This window comes from Pelodiscus sinensis, chromosome 1 (assembly GCF_049634645.1).
Source record: "Pelodiscus sinensis isolate JC-2024 chromosome 1, ASM4963464v1, whole genome shotgun sequence".
In the NCBI taxonomy this organism is placed as follows: Eukaryota; Metazoa; Chordata; order Testudines; family Trionychidae; genus Pelodiscus; species Pelodiscus sinensis.
In genome coordinates this window covers 303,572,703-303,589,054 of record NC_134711.1, presented here as the reverse complement: position 1 = coordinate 303,589,054, position 16,352 = coordinate 303,572,703, and the positions used below count along the sequence as shown (strand labels likewise).

The 16,352-nt window shown below is 40.6% G+C and overlaps 1 protein-coding gene across 1 annotated transcript in view; it reads right to left on the bottom strand.

The window, feature by feature from the left end:
* Positions 1 to 16,352, bottom strand: part of ARHGAP42 (Rho GTPase activating protein 42) — a gene marked incomplete at its 5' end in the record, with an annotated part of 102,595 nt that overhangs the window by 74,136 nt on the left and 12,107 nt on the right. The window contains 2 exons of the mRNA XM_075920006.1: positions 4,399 to 4,509; positions 11,118 to 11,219. Coding sequence (XP_075776121.1) covers positions 4,399 to 4,509; positions 11,118 to 11,219 — 213 coding nt within the window. The remainder of the gene's footprint in view (positions 1 to 4,398; positions 4,510 to 11,117; positions 11,220 to 16,352) is intronic.

Sequence of the window (16,352 nt, the reverse complement as noted above, 5' to 3'; positions counted from 1 at the left end):
GGAAAAGCAGGTGAGGGGTGTTAGTGAACTATAGATTGTTTTAACAAGCCATGAATCCAGTGTCTCTATTAAGACCACGATTTTTAGTGTCTAGCAAAGTTATGGATTTGTGGACACTGGAAAAGCCCACACCTCTGAGCAATGCAGTTATACAAACTAATGCCCCATGTAAATAGCACTATGTTGGTAGGAGAGTTCTCCTGCTGACCCAACTGCCTCTTGGGGATTAACTATGCAGAAGGGAGAGCTCTCTCTCCTCCTCTTAGAGAGTCTTCATTAAACTGCAACATTAAATAGCTGTGTGGATGCAGCATTTTAAATGTAGACTTGCTCTAAGTTTCCCAGCCTGTAGAAGAGCTCTGGGTAATTTAAAAAAGTTTGTCTCTTTCACCAGCAGAAGTTGACCCAATGAAATATATTACCTCACCGACTCTGCCTCTTCTGAAATCTACTCGGCAATTCCTTTCCTCGTGCTTTTCAAATCTTTCCTAAAATTCCATTTCTAGAGCTCCAGTATGAAATGAGGGTAAAATCCTTGCTCTGATTTGCAGCTTTCCTTACTTCTCCCTATTTTTGTCCGTGTTATAGCCCCAGTGATAACAAGCCCAGAATATAAATGATAAACCCTCTGATTCAGAGTCGTGTTTTTTGTCAGAGATAGCATATTGGACTAAACAGATCACTGATCCAATTCAAAACAACAAACACTGTATTATAATCGAATTATATTTACCAGACTCTTAAGCCCTGGTATAGCAAAGCAGTGCAGAGGACCATAAAAGCAGCTCTGTTGCTGTGCAGTAACCACATTTGGGCCCCAGCACAGGGGGGTAGGGTCAGAGACCCCTGCATTCTGGCAGTCACCAGTTGCTGTAAAGGCTGGTTGAGGTCATAGAGGCTGGGTGAAACCCAGAGCAGCCTTTACATTATAATAATATACTGACCTGGATCCCTACTGGCCCCAGGAACTGAAGACAGAGGCAAAGATGTCTTTATGCCAGCTTTGTATTTCCCTCCTTTTTCTGGGCCAAGTACAATTAGGCTGGATATCTGGCTTGATATGTTCAGACAAGGTACAGGCAGTCCCCGACTTACGTGGATCCGACTTACGTCGGATCCCTAGATACGAACGGGGTGAGGCAACTCCCGCACATGCGCAGCAGCATTCCCGGGGCTCGCTCACCTGGGTCCTAGGATCCTCCTCCTCCTCGGGCCAGCTCCGACTGGGGTCCCGCAGAGCTGCCGGGCAGAGGAAAAGTGCCTCCCCACGCCCGCTGCCCCCCCCCACCTCCCTGCCAGCAACAGGCTGCCCCCTCCGCTGAGCAACAGGCTGCGGAACAGACAAAAGCAGCCTCTCCGCCCCTCCTCCCCTCTATACATGCCGGGCTCCCGGAGCGCAGCAGCGTCCCCGGGGCTCGCTCACCTGGGTCCTAGAATCCACCTCCTCCTCCTCTTCGGCCGGCTCCAACTGGCCTCTGCCTGCAGCAGCTGGCCACAGGGACAGGGATCCCGCAGAGCTGCCGGGCAGAGGAAAAGTGCCTCCCCACGCCCGCTCCCCCCCCCCCCCCCGCGGCCTCGCATCCTGCACGCCTCCCCCCTCCCCCCCTGCCAGCAACAGGCTGCCCCCTCCCCTGAGCAACAGGCTGCCGAACAGCAGACAAAAGCAGCCTCTCCGCCCCTCCTCCCCCTATACATGCTGGGCTCCCTGGGCAAACAAAGACTCCACCAAAACAAACAAAGTGCTGGCCTCATTGTGTTAGCAAAAAAAGGAACCCTGGGTGTTGTGTGGAAATAAAGCTATTAGCTCAAAGCATGGTGCAGAGCTGTTTGGTATTTGATGAGTTACTCCTTTAGTCCTGAGTTTGTCACAGGGACAGAAATAGATGTGAAATCTTCTGAACAGGGGAATAGACAGCAAAACAAACATTAGAGGGGAGTTAACCTTTCCCTATGCTATCCAAAACTAAAAAAAATGTTTGGCTAGAGTTTCCCCTACAATATGTACCAGTTCCGACTTACATACAAATTCAACTTAAGAACAAACCTACAGTCCCTATCTTGTACGTAACCCGGGGACTGCCTGTACATGCAATGAAATGCACTATACTTCTCATATCTTTCATTTGAGACACATCATGAAATTTACCCTGAATTAAATATATGCCCGCTGCCGCCTCCCAGCCGGCTTTCCCTGGCCCCTCTGCACACAAGGCGCCTGACCCCACCAACGCTGCCCCGTGGCGCAGCCCCCAGGTTGGGGTCTAGCTGTATCCCGCTTGGGCTTCAGCCTCTGTCGGCAGCCCTGATGTCTCCCAGCATCACCCAGCAGATCCACAGGCAGCAGCAGGACTGCTGGGCAACAGCCCCTCTCCTGGGTTCCTTGCCCCATCTCCAGGCAGCCCCGTGGTAAGGCTCCCAATCCCGGGGGGCAGCCTCTCTGCCTTCTAATCCCACCGGGCAGCTGCACCACTTGGCAGTAGTGGGGCTACCAGGCTCCTGGTTGTGCTGTTAGGCAGTCTCACTGCTTCCTGGTCTTGCCAGGCAGTTTTGCTGCTGGATTCCAGCCCCACTTCCACCCCCACAAGGGAGGGGGAACGGGAGCTGGAGCTGGGGGAACCCATGCGGGGACAGGGCTGGCTTCAGCATACAGGAGCTGCTGGACTCAGTGGGAGTCGGGACCAAGCAGTCCCTGATGGGGTCTTACCACATTTAAAATGCAGAGCCACAGTGTAGGTGACTCCTGGAGCTATCCCCGTTGGGGCTCTGCATAGCAGTCCTTATTGACTAGTTGTGTGGTCAGTACAAATTGTATCGACTACATGATTAGCTAGATAACCATAATTTAACATCCTTAATGCTAATATTGTTTGGTTATCTGTTAATAGATCAGAAAAAAGGAAAACACGCTGTCCACTTGAAATGTTTCACCACAGCTGGGAGGTATCAGGATTCTGTCGTATCTGTTTTGTATGTGGGGGCTCTGACAATTGAGAGGAACAGAACACTTCTGGCACTCATCCAAATGATGTGGGTCAATAGTTGCAGAACTAGTAGCTTAAGGACTCAATGGACACTGTAGTGTCCAACAGTCTGTACTATCAGGCCACGATAAGTCCTGATACTTATAAACCTATACATGTACTGAACTTTAAGTGTAAGAGTAGTCCCACTGAATTCAGTAGGCATGCTTATATGCAGGGCTCGACAAATAATACAATCTACTTGCCCGTGGTGAGTAGATTGGAACGTGGAGGAGCCGCTGGCGAGCAGGGCTCGCCATGGTTCGGCGAGCCCTGCTTATATGCCTAAAATTAAGCGCATACACACACAAATCTTTGCAAGTCGAGGGCTGAATTAAGTGTCTTAGCTAGGTCTACACTGCAATTAAAACCCTGCACCTGGCCTACACCAGCTGACTCAAGCTCATGGGGCTCAGGCTAAGGGTTGTTTAACTGTAATGTAGACATCTGAGCTTGGGCTAGGTGGGTCTAGGATTCTGGGGCTCCTATCTGAGCCTCATCTACACTGCAGCCCGAGCCTCAACATCTACAGTCCACCAACCTGAGTCAGCTGGCAAAGGCCAGCCCTGGCTGTCTATCTGCAGTGCAGATGTATTTTAAATATGGACTAATTTAATGGTAGAACCCTAATTGGCACAACTTCTGCCAGTCACACAGTCATCTGAGACATGTTCTGCTACAGATATTAAGTAACTTTACAAAAAAAAACCTTAATAATTATACAAATACATTTTTAATGTTATATTCATGTGATATCATATTGACAAGTTTCAGCGGGATAGCCGTGTTAGTATGTTTCATTAAAAACGAGAACACCTGCAGAATCTTAACGAATCTTATGTTCTTATGACTAAGAAATTTATTTGGGCATAAGCTTTTGTGGGCTGGAGCTCATCAGATACATCAACAAAGTGGACTGAGAAAGTGGGTTCCATCCCACTAACGCTTATGCCCAAATAAATATGCTAATCTTTAGGGTGTCACAGGACTCCTTGTGTTTTCATATGTAACTTAGCAAAATTAAACATGAGGTAAACTGTATATACTGAGCACTTAAACACTACTATGCCTTTAATTTTGTTCCCATCTTTATTTTAGGAAATCTCTGTTATGTATTGCACAGCCACAATCTTTTAAGTTCAGTCATTAAAATATCATGTAGGTTTCAGACGTATTTTATTTCACATTAGACATGAAAACTTTTGTGCAAAATGGGGATAGGCCCCAAGGAAAGAACTTTCTTCCTGTTTGCTCATGAACTACTTTCAAGAACTCCTTTAGTTAAAAAAGAGACCAAAAATAAGAACTTTAAACAACATTTTCATCTTTAAATACATTCACTATAATAAAGGAAGTGAAAAATAAATATAAAACTTACTGGTTCAACAAATTCAAATTTCTTTTTCTCCTGTACTTCCTGAATTTTAAACACATATTCCAATGATGCTTCATAAAAGTTTTGATGCTCTCTGTCAATCTGCGTATCTGCCTAAAAATAAAAATGAAGGGTATAAAATAAATATCAATTTATGGTTATGTTTGGTTCAATTAGAGTTTCCATCATCATTTATTTAAGAGTCCCTCAGATTTCAGTTTCCTATTTTATTTCCTGGTCCTATATACACTGTCCCTCCTTTTGACAGTGAAGGATTGGGATATTTGCAGCAGCTAGAGGAGGGTGCTAAAAATGATGAAATGCCCTCTATCAGGTGTTACAGTAAAATGTTTCTACAATGTTCTCAGAGCAGGGACCTGTGTCCCAAGAGATCGCTAGACAAGCCAATGTTTCTCTTTCTTGAACAACCAACTTTTCCATGAGAGCAGTGTGAAATGTATTCAGGGACCTTTTATTTGCCAACGTTTTTTAACTACTGAGCCATTTGAAAGTGAACTAAGATGAAAGGTGATACACAGTGCAATTCACCAGTCCAGATATTAGCCCACCAAATACCACGTGTCCTGGCACAAGTTCAAGGAACACAAAAGGATGATGACAAGCAACCAAGGACCAATTCTGCAAGACTTAAAGCAATGAACATTATTTTTTTGGGCATGTAGAAGTGTTTTTAGCTGCCATAGAAACACAAGTAGAGACAGTCCTCATTATTTTGCTGTCTAAATATGTGACAAGACAGAACTGGCCAGTGTCTTAAGCAGACAAACAGAAAGTGAAGGGGAGAAAGAGAACAGGACATCAATAAGATCAGATGGTTCCTAAGTAAGGCAGGGACATATGGTGCCTAAACCAAACCTGCATGCCTAAAGTAAGGCAGCTATGTAAATGGCTTCCCACCCAGAGCTGCTGGGCATTCATTAAGGTCAGTGGGAGTTGTGTGTACTCAGAACTTCTGAAAAGTACCTTAAGTTACTAAATACAGATTTAGGACCCTAAGTTTTTAGACATCCAAGCTTAAAATAATTGGGCCTTAGCGTTCCCCCTAAACATGCTCCTCTTTCTTTTTCTCTCCTTCCCTGGGTTTATTCTATGTGAGTTTTAGCGGAGCCTAGCATAAGGCAAGGAGAAGTGGCTTGGGGGAAGGTGCACCACAACTTTGGAACAGCATGGGAAAAGGTGCAAAGGATGGAGTGGGACAAGAGAACAACAAGGGGCTTTAATAGCTGATATGCCGTGTTAAGGATTCCCTTGAATATTATCATGCATGATCATCTGTTCATGATTTCCACCATGAGTAGTTTCAAATGCCCTTTCCACAGCTTTATATATCAGAGAGAGAGAGAGAGAGAGAGAGAGAGAGAGAGAGAGAGAGAGAGAGAGAGAGAGAGAGATTTGTAAACACAGAAATTTTGCAGCTTATCATTTCATAACATGGTCAAGCAATCTGAGATTATACAAATATTATATAGTTTTTACATTTGCACAATAGCTAATCTTCATGTTTTAGTTTTCCCAATGTTTTACTGAAAGCACAATATGCAGTGCTTCCTGGAAATTTGTTGAGTAATGGGTTATGAGCAGGGACTGAACCTGGAAGCTTCAGCACCAAAGTAAAAGCTCCTGGCACTAGAAATGAAGAATTTACTTCCCCTATTTATACAATTAGTAACTACACTAATTGATGAGAGTAGTAGGCTCTTCTCCTCCATTTAACTCATTTTTTTCAGTTATCTTTCCTCAGAGAAGAAGTTCCTTCTGGAATTATGTCTGGTCCTAGCTCTAAGGGATTTTTTTTAAATTGTGGAAACTTTCAGTTACATCAATTCAGTCATTTCTGATTTACGTGAGTATAAAAATAATACATTTTTTCTAATGTTCTGATTAAATTTTGAGACTCAAATAACAAACATATGCGAAGCTAAAAATTGGAGATGGCTTGTTTTATAGCTTCCATCAATCCATAGAAAGAATATTCATTTTTAAAGAAAACAAGCTTAATTTTTTTAAATCATGTATCTATATAATCTGTATTTGCCATCAGTTAAAGATTCTGCCTATTAATGGCACCTCTAATTAATACTGCTTCAGTTAAGAGTGTGAATATAATCATTTAGTAGCATGGAAACATTTAACACTGAACCACTTCTACAGTACTCCAGTAGCACTTTAAAGCACAAATATTAGCTTTAGCCATATCTTTAAAGTGAATCAGTAGCACTTGTTCCTTTTTAGGTCTACAAAAAGCAAAACAGGAAATTAAATGCAAAAGCTAACGTTAAGGATAGGAAATCAAGCACCCAAAAGCCTTGAAATTCCAAAAATTAAGACTTCTACCACAAAGTTAACTTGTCCATGTGGCATTTTTGTTGTATTTTGTATTACTAGTTTCCTTGATGAATCTAAAACTTAGTGTATAGCGATGTTATAAAAAGTATATATGATAGGATATATAGGGTGTGCAATTTGGCAGAATTTAACAAAGTTTTACAACTTTAGGGTACAATCCTGCAAACCTTTATCCACTGGAATGCAGACAATGAAATTTGCATAATACGGGCTTCATTTTTTTTAAACAATAAGCTCTTTCAGGACTCAGTTCAGGAAAGCACTTTAACCACATGCTTAAACCATCCCCATACTGCAAAGCACTTAAGTGTGTTTAATTTAATGGGTCTCAAGAATGTAAAGCCCAAAATTTTGGTCACAATGATCATTTGGGTACAGGGATCAAATCATACTTTCCAAGAGCCATCTTCTGTGAATACTGTTGAGTTTACTTGATCAATGAGCATTCACAGTTGTAAGAATCAATTCAGAAGTGGTTTATTTAGACTTTTTCAAGGCAGGGAGGATTTTCACACCTTTTTATAAACTGCTCAGCTGTTGGTAAAGAATGGCTTAGTATACAATTAAATATAGCAGCAGCTTTTATGATAGACAGTCAGAGTCAGTATTATTTTGACTGACTGGCAGTAGCACTAGAATGCGCATCAGAACATGAGCTGTTGTTACAAGGTGGACATATCTCCGTAAATGAGCATGATTCTGAAAGCTCAAATTCATAGATCTGCATTTAGTGATGTGTATGGGGCTTCCAAAATTGACCCTTGATACAAAATTGTCCCCCACTACAATTAGGTCCTGTCTTGCAGAGTCTGCCTGCCCACACCTGGTGCACTTGGCCCTTATGGTCAGGGCCCTAGGGTGTTTCTGGAGCAGGCAAAGTCCTTGTGATGTGTCAGGGTTGGGGTGCAGTCAGTCTCACTACTGAGTTCACAGCCCAGCAGAGGGGGAGCTACACAGTGATCTTCCACCTCTGTGCAGCCAGTGGTCTGTGCTCCCCGAAGCCATGCAGGAGCCTCTGCATTTATGTAACAAATATAATTTTCAGAATTTGAAAATATTATATACAGAATTTCTGGCGTCTTTTGGCACAGAATTCCCTCAGGAGTACAAAATATATGCCCAATATTAAAAATGCACATTTTGAATCTAACTCAGAACTGGAGAAGCTACCTCATTCTTCATGTAACCGAACCAAAATCAGCTTTTATAATTTAAATGCCTAATTCTCCACTGTGCTTCCTCCAGTTTTATGCTGGAGTAACTCCCATTGATTTCAATGCAGTTATATTAACATAAATCTGGAACAATGTAATGGTGAGCTAGGACCCATATGTTCTACAATCATGGCCCTCAGAAAAATAGACTAACTAGCATCTCCTATAAAATTCAAGTATCTAGACATGAAGTGGTCATTTAAGGACAAATGGAAAACTTTTACTGTTATTTTCTATTAGTTTGTATTCTCAAGTCAAATCCTCCATGAGTCTAAGACAGTTTGTTTAATTATATTCACAGTTGATGCATTATATGCAATTTTATTTAGTTTTTAAACTGCAATATAATAAATAGTGAAGCATACCAGCAAAATGTGCTCTATTTAAACCAATCAGTAAATTAGCATTTAACTTGACTTAACCAAATCTTGATCTATAGGTAAATACATCAAGAACTGTTTTCTGACTTTCTGTTTAACCTCTAATGGAACTATTTTCCCATTAAGGCAAGGGGAATTTATGAACCTGTCAGAGTTGTGAACAAGTAAATTTGGCCCGTGAATAGAACAAAAAACTCCTGCAAAATTAACGTTGTTTTCTTTACACTTGATTCATCATACTGACATCTGTTTGGCAAGTACAATATAAAATAATAAATGTTTTGAATTTGCCCTGCTATATCAGGAAAACATAAAAACTGCACTTTGTGACTTTCTGAGAGATAGGTCTTGTGTGTAGAATTTTGTCAGCCAAATACTATCCAAGATTTCAGAAATTATTATTTACAGTAATAATGCTTCTAAAATAGTGCTCGTCTTTTTTGTAAAGTTTCATACAGTGTCAGTAATACTACTGAAAAAACAACTTGTCATTTGCTTCACAGAAAAACAAACTAACAATGCAGCTAAAAAGGGAATCTTTCTACTAAATTATATCTATGTATACTTTTTAAAAGTAAGTAATAGTTACTGTACATACTCTTTAAAATGGACAATTTGGCTACATCTGATGCTATGACCCTGGTAGAAGTCCTAATGAAATCCAATGAGCGCCACATAATAAAATGCATGGTTATATAGAATTGATTCAGATTCCAGGATCAGGCTTAAATCCAGCAGACACTTTTACTATGTATAATTAGCGTTTTGTGATCATAACAGAACAATCCTTTTTTTAAAAAAAAACCACTGTAAGTCAATCAGCACAGGTTACAGCAATTAAACTCTATACACTCTATTTGGAAGTACGGCTAGTTAATAGGAAGTAAAAGTAATGCAAGAAAAAAATGTGTAACTCTGTGTCCAATTATGCAAGCCTCTATGTATGCAACTAGTCTCGATGAGACTCAAGAGTCATTGCCTTGTATCTGTCTAATCATTTAAACTACAGTCAGTCCCCAGGTTACGTAAAAGATAGGGACTGTAGGTTTGTTCTTAAGTTGAATCTGTATGTAAGTCGGAACTGGCATCCAGATTCAGCTGCTGCTGAAACTGACCAGTTTCAACAGTGGCTGAATCTGGACACCAGTTCCGACTTACATACAGATTCAACTTAAGAACCCCAGGCGTCCCCAAGTCAGCTGCTGCTGAAACTGATCAGCAGCTGATTCCAGGAAGCCCGGGCAGAGCAACTCTGCCTCGGGCTTCCTGTAGTCAGCCACTGGTCAGTTTCAGCAGCAGCTGACTTGGGGACACCTGGGGCAGAACAGCTCGGGTGCTGCTGGGTTGGTCCAGTAGCGCGGCCGCTCCTTGGCGCTACTGGACCAACCCAGCAGCGCCCCAGCTGCTCTGCCCCAGGCGTCCTGATTCAGCCGCTGCTGAAACTGATCAGCAGCGGCTGAATCAGGACTCCTGGGGCAGAGCAGCCGGGGTGCTGCCGGGTTGGTCCAGTAGTGCCAAGGAGCGGTGCTGCGGGACCAACCGGCAGCGCCCCACCTGCTCTACCACAGGCCCCGGGCTTTGCTCCACGTCTCCCTGGTCTGCTGGGGGGGAGGGCACTAGCTGCGTTCCCCCCCCCTGCAGGCCAGGGAGATGCTGAGCAAAGCGGCGGAGGACCCGGGTCCGGACCCGCGGCGCTTCCAGATCAGCTGGAAGCGCCGCGGGTCCGGCCCCGGGTCCTCCGCCGCTTTGCTCCCCATCTCCCTGGTCTGCTGGCTCCCCCAGCAGACCAGGGAGACGGGGAGCAGCTTTTCTCGCCCCGGAGGAGGCGGGCGGCGGGACCAGGCGTCCCGCCGCTCCAGTCCTCCGGGGCGAGAAAATCCCCGTTCGTAACTGAGGATCTGACATAAGTCGGATCCGTGTAACTCGGGGACTGCCTGTACTGCAAAATGCTACAGATGTAAAATGCTATCAGATAAAAATGGCACTGTTTACAGGCATTAATGGCTACACTAGGTACAAGGCAATGCAGAATCGGGCCCACTGACTTTTGGTGAAACCGCTGGGGCAAAGGAGTACTACTCACAAAAGTTTGAACCAACCATTATTTGTTTAAACTAAGAATCTCATGAGGTCATAAATTGACTACATTTTGTTAAGACAAACACAAGTTTACTTGAAGATCACATGCACAAAATCTGTCAAAAACTTTTGGCAATCTATTATTTCCTTGCTTTATGGCCACTCATTTCAATTTCATAAAATATAACCATATAGTTACATAATGGAACAAATTTTTCTCTCCGATTAAAGGAGAAAACATGGTATGCTGAAAAGCATAAAAAGCACGATTAAAATGCTTCAGATTCAGTTATCTAGTTATCTTATGCAAAACACCATTAATTAAGCAACAAAAAGTCAGCAGAACCCTGATTATATTAATTCTAAATATTCCACGTACACTTTGCCAATAAAGGTCATCCATTTTTATTAGTGCGTTACAGATATTGTAAATGGTAAAAATTAGGTATGCAATTTAAAATATGGAAGAGCACTTGGGAAATACTGCCCTTTTAAAAGTTTTATTTCACATCAGAATAGTATCAATTTCATATAGCCTGTGTATGAATTTATGTATAGGTAAACAGCAATAGGAACTGGCAGAAATCATAATCCATTTTATAACACGGAAAATAAAGAATGTCCTACAGATAACTCTTTTTAAAAGATAAACGTATGGTCTAGTAAAAGAGTAAGAGCTTACATCTTGCAACTGAGATTCTTTTTTCTTTGCTGATAAATTTAAGTGCTTCTCTAGAATGGAATAATATTTCTCGCTTTCCTTGTCAAACTTTTTCTTCCCATCCTGAAAAACAAAACATTACAAAATAAATAATTTAATAGAACTGCAAAGCCAACAAAAAGGAAAAGCTAAAATATTTCCTAAAAAGACTGGTTGTACAATTATGTTTGCTGATTCTACTGGTTTTAGAGCAATAGACTAATATATGAATTGGGAACTAAAAGTTATTTCATGTTATTCAGTGAGACATTAATTATATGCTTGTGTTCAATGGAATTATATGTTTAGGCACCTTTCTGAACAGAGACCTAAAATGGTTTAACTTCCACTTTCTACTTGCTCCATAAATGTGTGTGTCTCAGATCATTCCCACTTGCAAAAAACCTATGGGGGTGAGTTCTCATGGGGAAAATTCTTTGCAGCAGTTCCTTTGTGGAACTCTCATCTTATCTTTTCATTTAAATTGAGGTTTGCCTGACTTGTGTCCACAGTGCTGTGGGGGTTTTAAAATCCATATTAGAATATGACAAGGAGGAAGGAACAGCATATACAATTCTATAATAGATGTAAGGGGAGCTAATGCAGGCAACTCAGTTTTCCAGCAAAACCTTTGTATAGTTTTGAATTTTAAACACGTATTTCTTGGAGTGTTTCTCCACAATCCTATCTATCCTCTTTTGAAAGATTTCCTCATGTGGAATCAGGTATCTCACATTCCCATCAGCCAAGTACTTTCATGTATAACAAATAATCCAGAAGGGAAATTATTGATTATAAACAATGCAGTTTGAGCTACACTCTTCTACTTTTTAAAAAAAATCTGATGCTTATGTGCTGTAAATGTAAGAAAAAGACATCTCTCTCTGTGTTGGGATCTCTCCCATCATTCTAGAAGAGACAGCACTGGGAAGGAAGGGAAAAAAGGGGAAATCACTAAGTAGCCACAGCATATTAAGGATTAAAAAGCTCTTGTTACCGCATTGTATTATTGCAATAAAGTGTCTATCCTGTGGTTGGCTGTGGTTCCCAACAATGTGTTTTATAAGCCCTGCAAAATTCCCTATAATGACTAACAAATTGAGTATTTTGAGAAAACAAAGGAAGGCTAACAGGACTGGTCTGTTGAGCACATATGCAAAAGCTATTAATGGTGGGAAACCAATCACTAGATATTATGGAATAACATTAGGTCATGAGCGGGGCTCAATGATCCTTTCCTTGTGCTCCTGTTCTCTCTCTACAAATTAATGGTTTATATTAAACAAGTTACTGTAGTACATTTTAAACAGAGGATTTGAAAATTCTCCCCAATTTATTTTTTGTCATTATTCCATGAGAAAGTCATATCAACAGTCAAACAAATAAGAAATAGCAGGGAGAGGTTAACACCATACACAATGAGCTACAACAGCTAATTATTTCTAGCAACACTAATTTCACAATGACAATCATACCAAAATGGAAAAAGAAAACAAAATTTCAACTATGTGGAAGGTTCATATGGCACATAGATTATTAATTATTATTATTATAAGCATATTTCTAATAGCACTAGTCCACATCAGAAGGGTGTAAATTCTAGAGCACACTAGCATGTTGTGCATTAAAAATTGCCTATTGATCATAATGTAGTCCAGTTTTATACAGTATTGCACTAATAGGCATGAGGGAACTTTTAGTGCATGCTCGCAGGGTCCATGTGGGCCTCTTATTGAGCAACACATTCTAGGATGTAGTAGAATATACCCTCTTCTAGTGCAGACTGAGGTATACAAGACCTAAGATGTTCATCATCATAACCAAAAAATCTGGACTTAAAAAGCAATTGACTATCCCTGTGTTAAATGATCAGATCTGAAATCCAAAACATCTAAACCGGGGTGGGCAAATTATAGCTCACAGGCTGGATTCAGCCTACCAAACTGCTGGATCCATTTTTCATGGCTGTGAATTTAGTAGGATCCTTATTCATTCCCCATATCCTACATCAAACACTTACATTTTGTTCTGCAAATTACAAAAAAAAAAAATCACTTTATGAACTTTTCAGTTTAGATGTAGAAGTACATAAAGTGAGTATTTTTTTTTTAAATTTGGAGAACAAAATGTAAGTTTTTGATGTAGGATATGGGGAATGGGTAGGATCCTACTAAATTCACAGCCATGAAAAATTGATCAGATTTATCTACTCTACTGCCACTATTCCTAGCCCCTTTAGAAAATGCAGGAAACTGACCTGTTGGGTGTATTGTAATGATCCACCCTACCTGAAAATTGATTCTTTAAACACCTCTTAGTTTAAAAGAGAGACCTAACAACTGGAACTCCCTGTTACCAGGGTAACTTCTGATCTGACTGCAGCCTTCATGGAGATGTCTCATCAATCAGCTTTTTATTTTGTTTCACAGTTTAGAGCTCGACAATTTCTCACTCTAAAGACAAGCAAGAAAAAGACAGCAAAACAAAGTCGACTGAGAAGAAAGGCAATCACTCAGACATTTCAGCTGTATTTGTATCTTTATTTTAACTCAGACTTTGATGGTGGTTCTGGGAAGAAGACTACTGTGTCAGTAAACCAGTTTCCGGCACTGTAAAAATCACTCTCAGAAGTGCTCCTGGGAATAGTTTAAAAAGTATTTGGCTGCTTACACCCGCAGATCAGTAAGTACCCGTCTATTCAAAAGTTCCTCTGATACTGCCAGCAAAAACACATATTTGACTTCAATGAAACCCCCAAATCTGTTTACTTAATGAGAAGGAGAAAAAAAGACGTACTCAGCAGCAGGTGATTCATTTTCTGGAAAACACAAGACACATCTGGGAATGCCAAGTAATACTCACCTCTCAAACATAGCGACTCAGTGTATAAGAGCATCCTACAGGGAGAGTTTTCTTTCACTCCAATGCAGGCCACCTTTCCTTCTGTAATCTCCAAAGTCCTATTTTGTATAAAGGGGCTGCATACTCTCAATCAGTCACAAAAGGATTATAAGGAAAATTTTAGATACAAAAATCACTCTCTCTAGAGAGTTTAGGAGACAGAGGGTTAGCTCTCTCTCTAATTGGAGTCTGTATCTGGTTCAAAATACAGGAGATGTGAGATTTTTCATGGAGACAAATCTCAGGTCTGGTATTGTTGTCAGGTCACTCAGTGAGACAGTTACACAAGAAGAAACAGAAAATAGATTGTATGCTGACACTGATACTCTGTATTCAGGACACAAACAAGTTTGAGAATGGAAAAATATGTTCATAAAGCCATTTGCCCAAAATATCAGATACAAGCACAACAGCTATACACAGGAGTTATCAGCTTTATATCTGGAACAAAAATAACACCTATGTTCAGTTCTCACAGACACCCCCTGACAAAGCTGGTTTAACAATTCTGTGCCTCAGCTCATCACCTGTAAAATGGAGATAACATTGTTCTACTTCACATGTGTGTTCCGAGTTTAAATCCAATCATTCCTGTGAAGTTCTGATATATTATGATGACAAGGGGTGGGCCACATAAGTACTGACAGTTATGAGGAAAACATTGTTGATTTTTAGATTGATATTATTAGGCTTTAGTGTTAATACCACATTGGGCCACATAGCGGTTACCTCACTCTTGTAAGCTCCTATTTTACAAGCTCAGGAAAGGAACTCTGCACATTCATATTTTTTTCTTTATACAACAACATAGGGTATTAACAGAGGGCACCAACACAGTTAGTCTTAATGGCCCTGTATAAATATAAAAACTCATGTTCTCACCTAATATTTTACTCCAGCAATTGGACACGTGGTTTTGTTGTCTGACCTTTCCTTTGAGAAGTGGGCCAAGCGGTTCTTCATTTCCTAACTTTGATGGAAAAACTGAAGAAATCTAACTTCTTGTTTCTTCAGTTGATAAGCTGAGGTCATACAATACAGAATGGACTCCAGCTTGCTCTCCCACACCTGTACTGAATTTTGGAATACAAAAGCTTGTGCTAGTAACAAACCCACGTGTCTTGAATAGAGAGCTGATAGCAGATTGAGAGCTGTCTGCACTCCATTGTTACAGTGGCACAAGCAGTTGCATCTGTACCATTGTAGTGCTTCATTGTAGACACCATAGCTGTGTCCACACTGTGGAGCTATTTCGGGATATGGGAAGCATCCCAAAATAGCTATTCTGCGTCTTTAAAGCACCCCGTTATTTCAAAATAGATTTTGAAATAACAGGTGTGCTATTCTGACATCCCTGTAGCCCTCGCTTCATGAGAGTTAAGGGACATTTCAGAATAGTGCTTTATTACAAAATTTGGCACTGGCAGAAAGCACCACATTTATAAATAAGCTATTTTGAAGTAAGGGTGCAGTGTAGATCCACTCTATGTGTGGACTTCTCCCATCTGCATTAGAATGAACTTCTCTGAATGGTAGTAGCTAGATCGATGGAAGGATTCTTCTGTCAAGCCTGCACTGTCCATACTGGGGATTTGGCTGGCTTATCTGCATCTTTCATGGATGTGGATTTTTCACACCCCAATTAAGCCAACTTAATTGTCTAATATAAACCAGGCCTAGCTAATAAGATGTTATTTCTACTAGACACTTTTCTGACCATAACTGTACTAACATTTTTTCTTAAATGGAATTAAACATTGGGATTTTGACAGAATTCACATGTTTAAATATTTAATCTATCTATCAATCTATCTACCTTACCCAGTCACAATAATATCCAGGTTTTTTAATTATTTTTTTCCTATAACACCTCTTTGAAGAAGACAACTATTATTGTATCCATTGAAGCCTGTTACTTCAATGTAAAAGATTAATGATTTTGTGAGGCCTGAGATGTCAAAAGTCAGAAGACTTACTTTTCTTAAATAAAACAATTTAAAAAATGATGATGGGTAAAAGAATGGAAGGATTTAAACAGGGGATGCAAGCACAAGTAAAAAATCCAATAAGTGTGAAGCTTTAAGTAAATTGCACAATGCTTTCAACAGACCAGATCACTAATCACATGGTTGAGCTGACTCATAGTAAAATAAAAAGACTTTTTTCACATTTTACCAGCACTTAGCAGCTTCTGACAAAAGCATAGTTTCACCATCAAAATTAGAAATGTGGAATTCTCTAAAACTACAAAAGAAGATCCATGGGTTATTTTTAATTTAATCAGTGAATTAATAATCCTTTGGTCTAAAATTTATA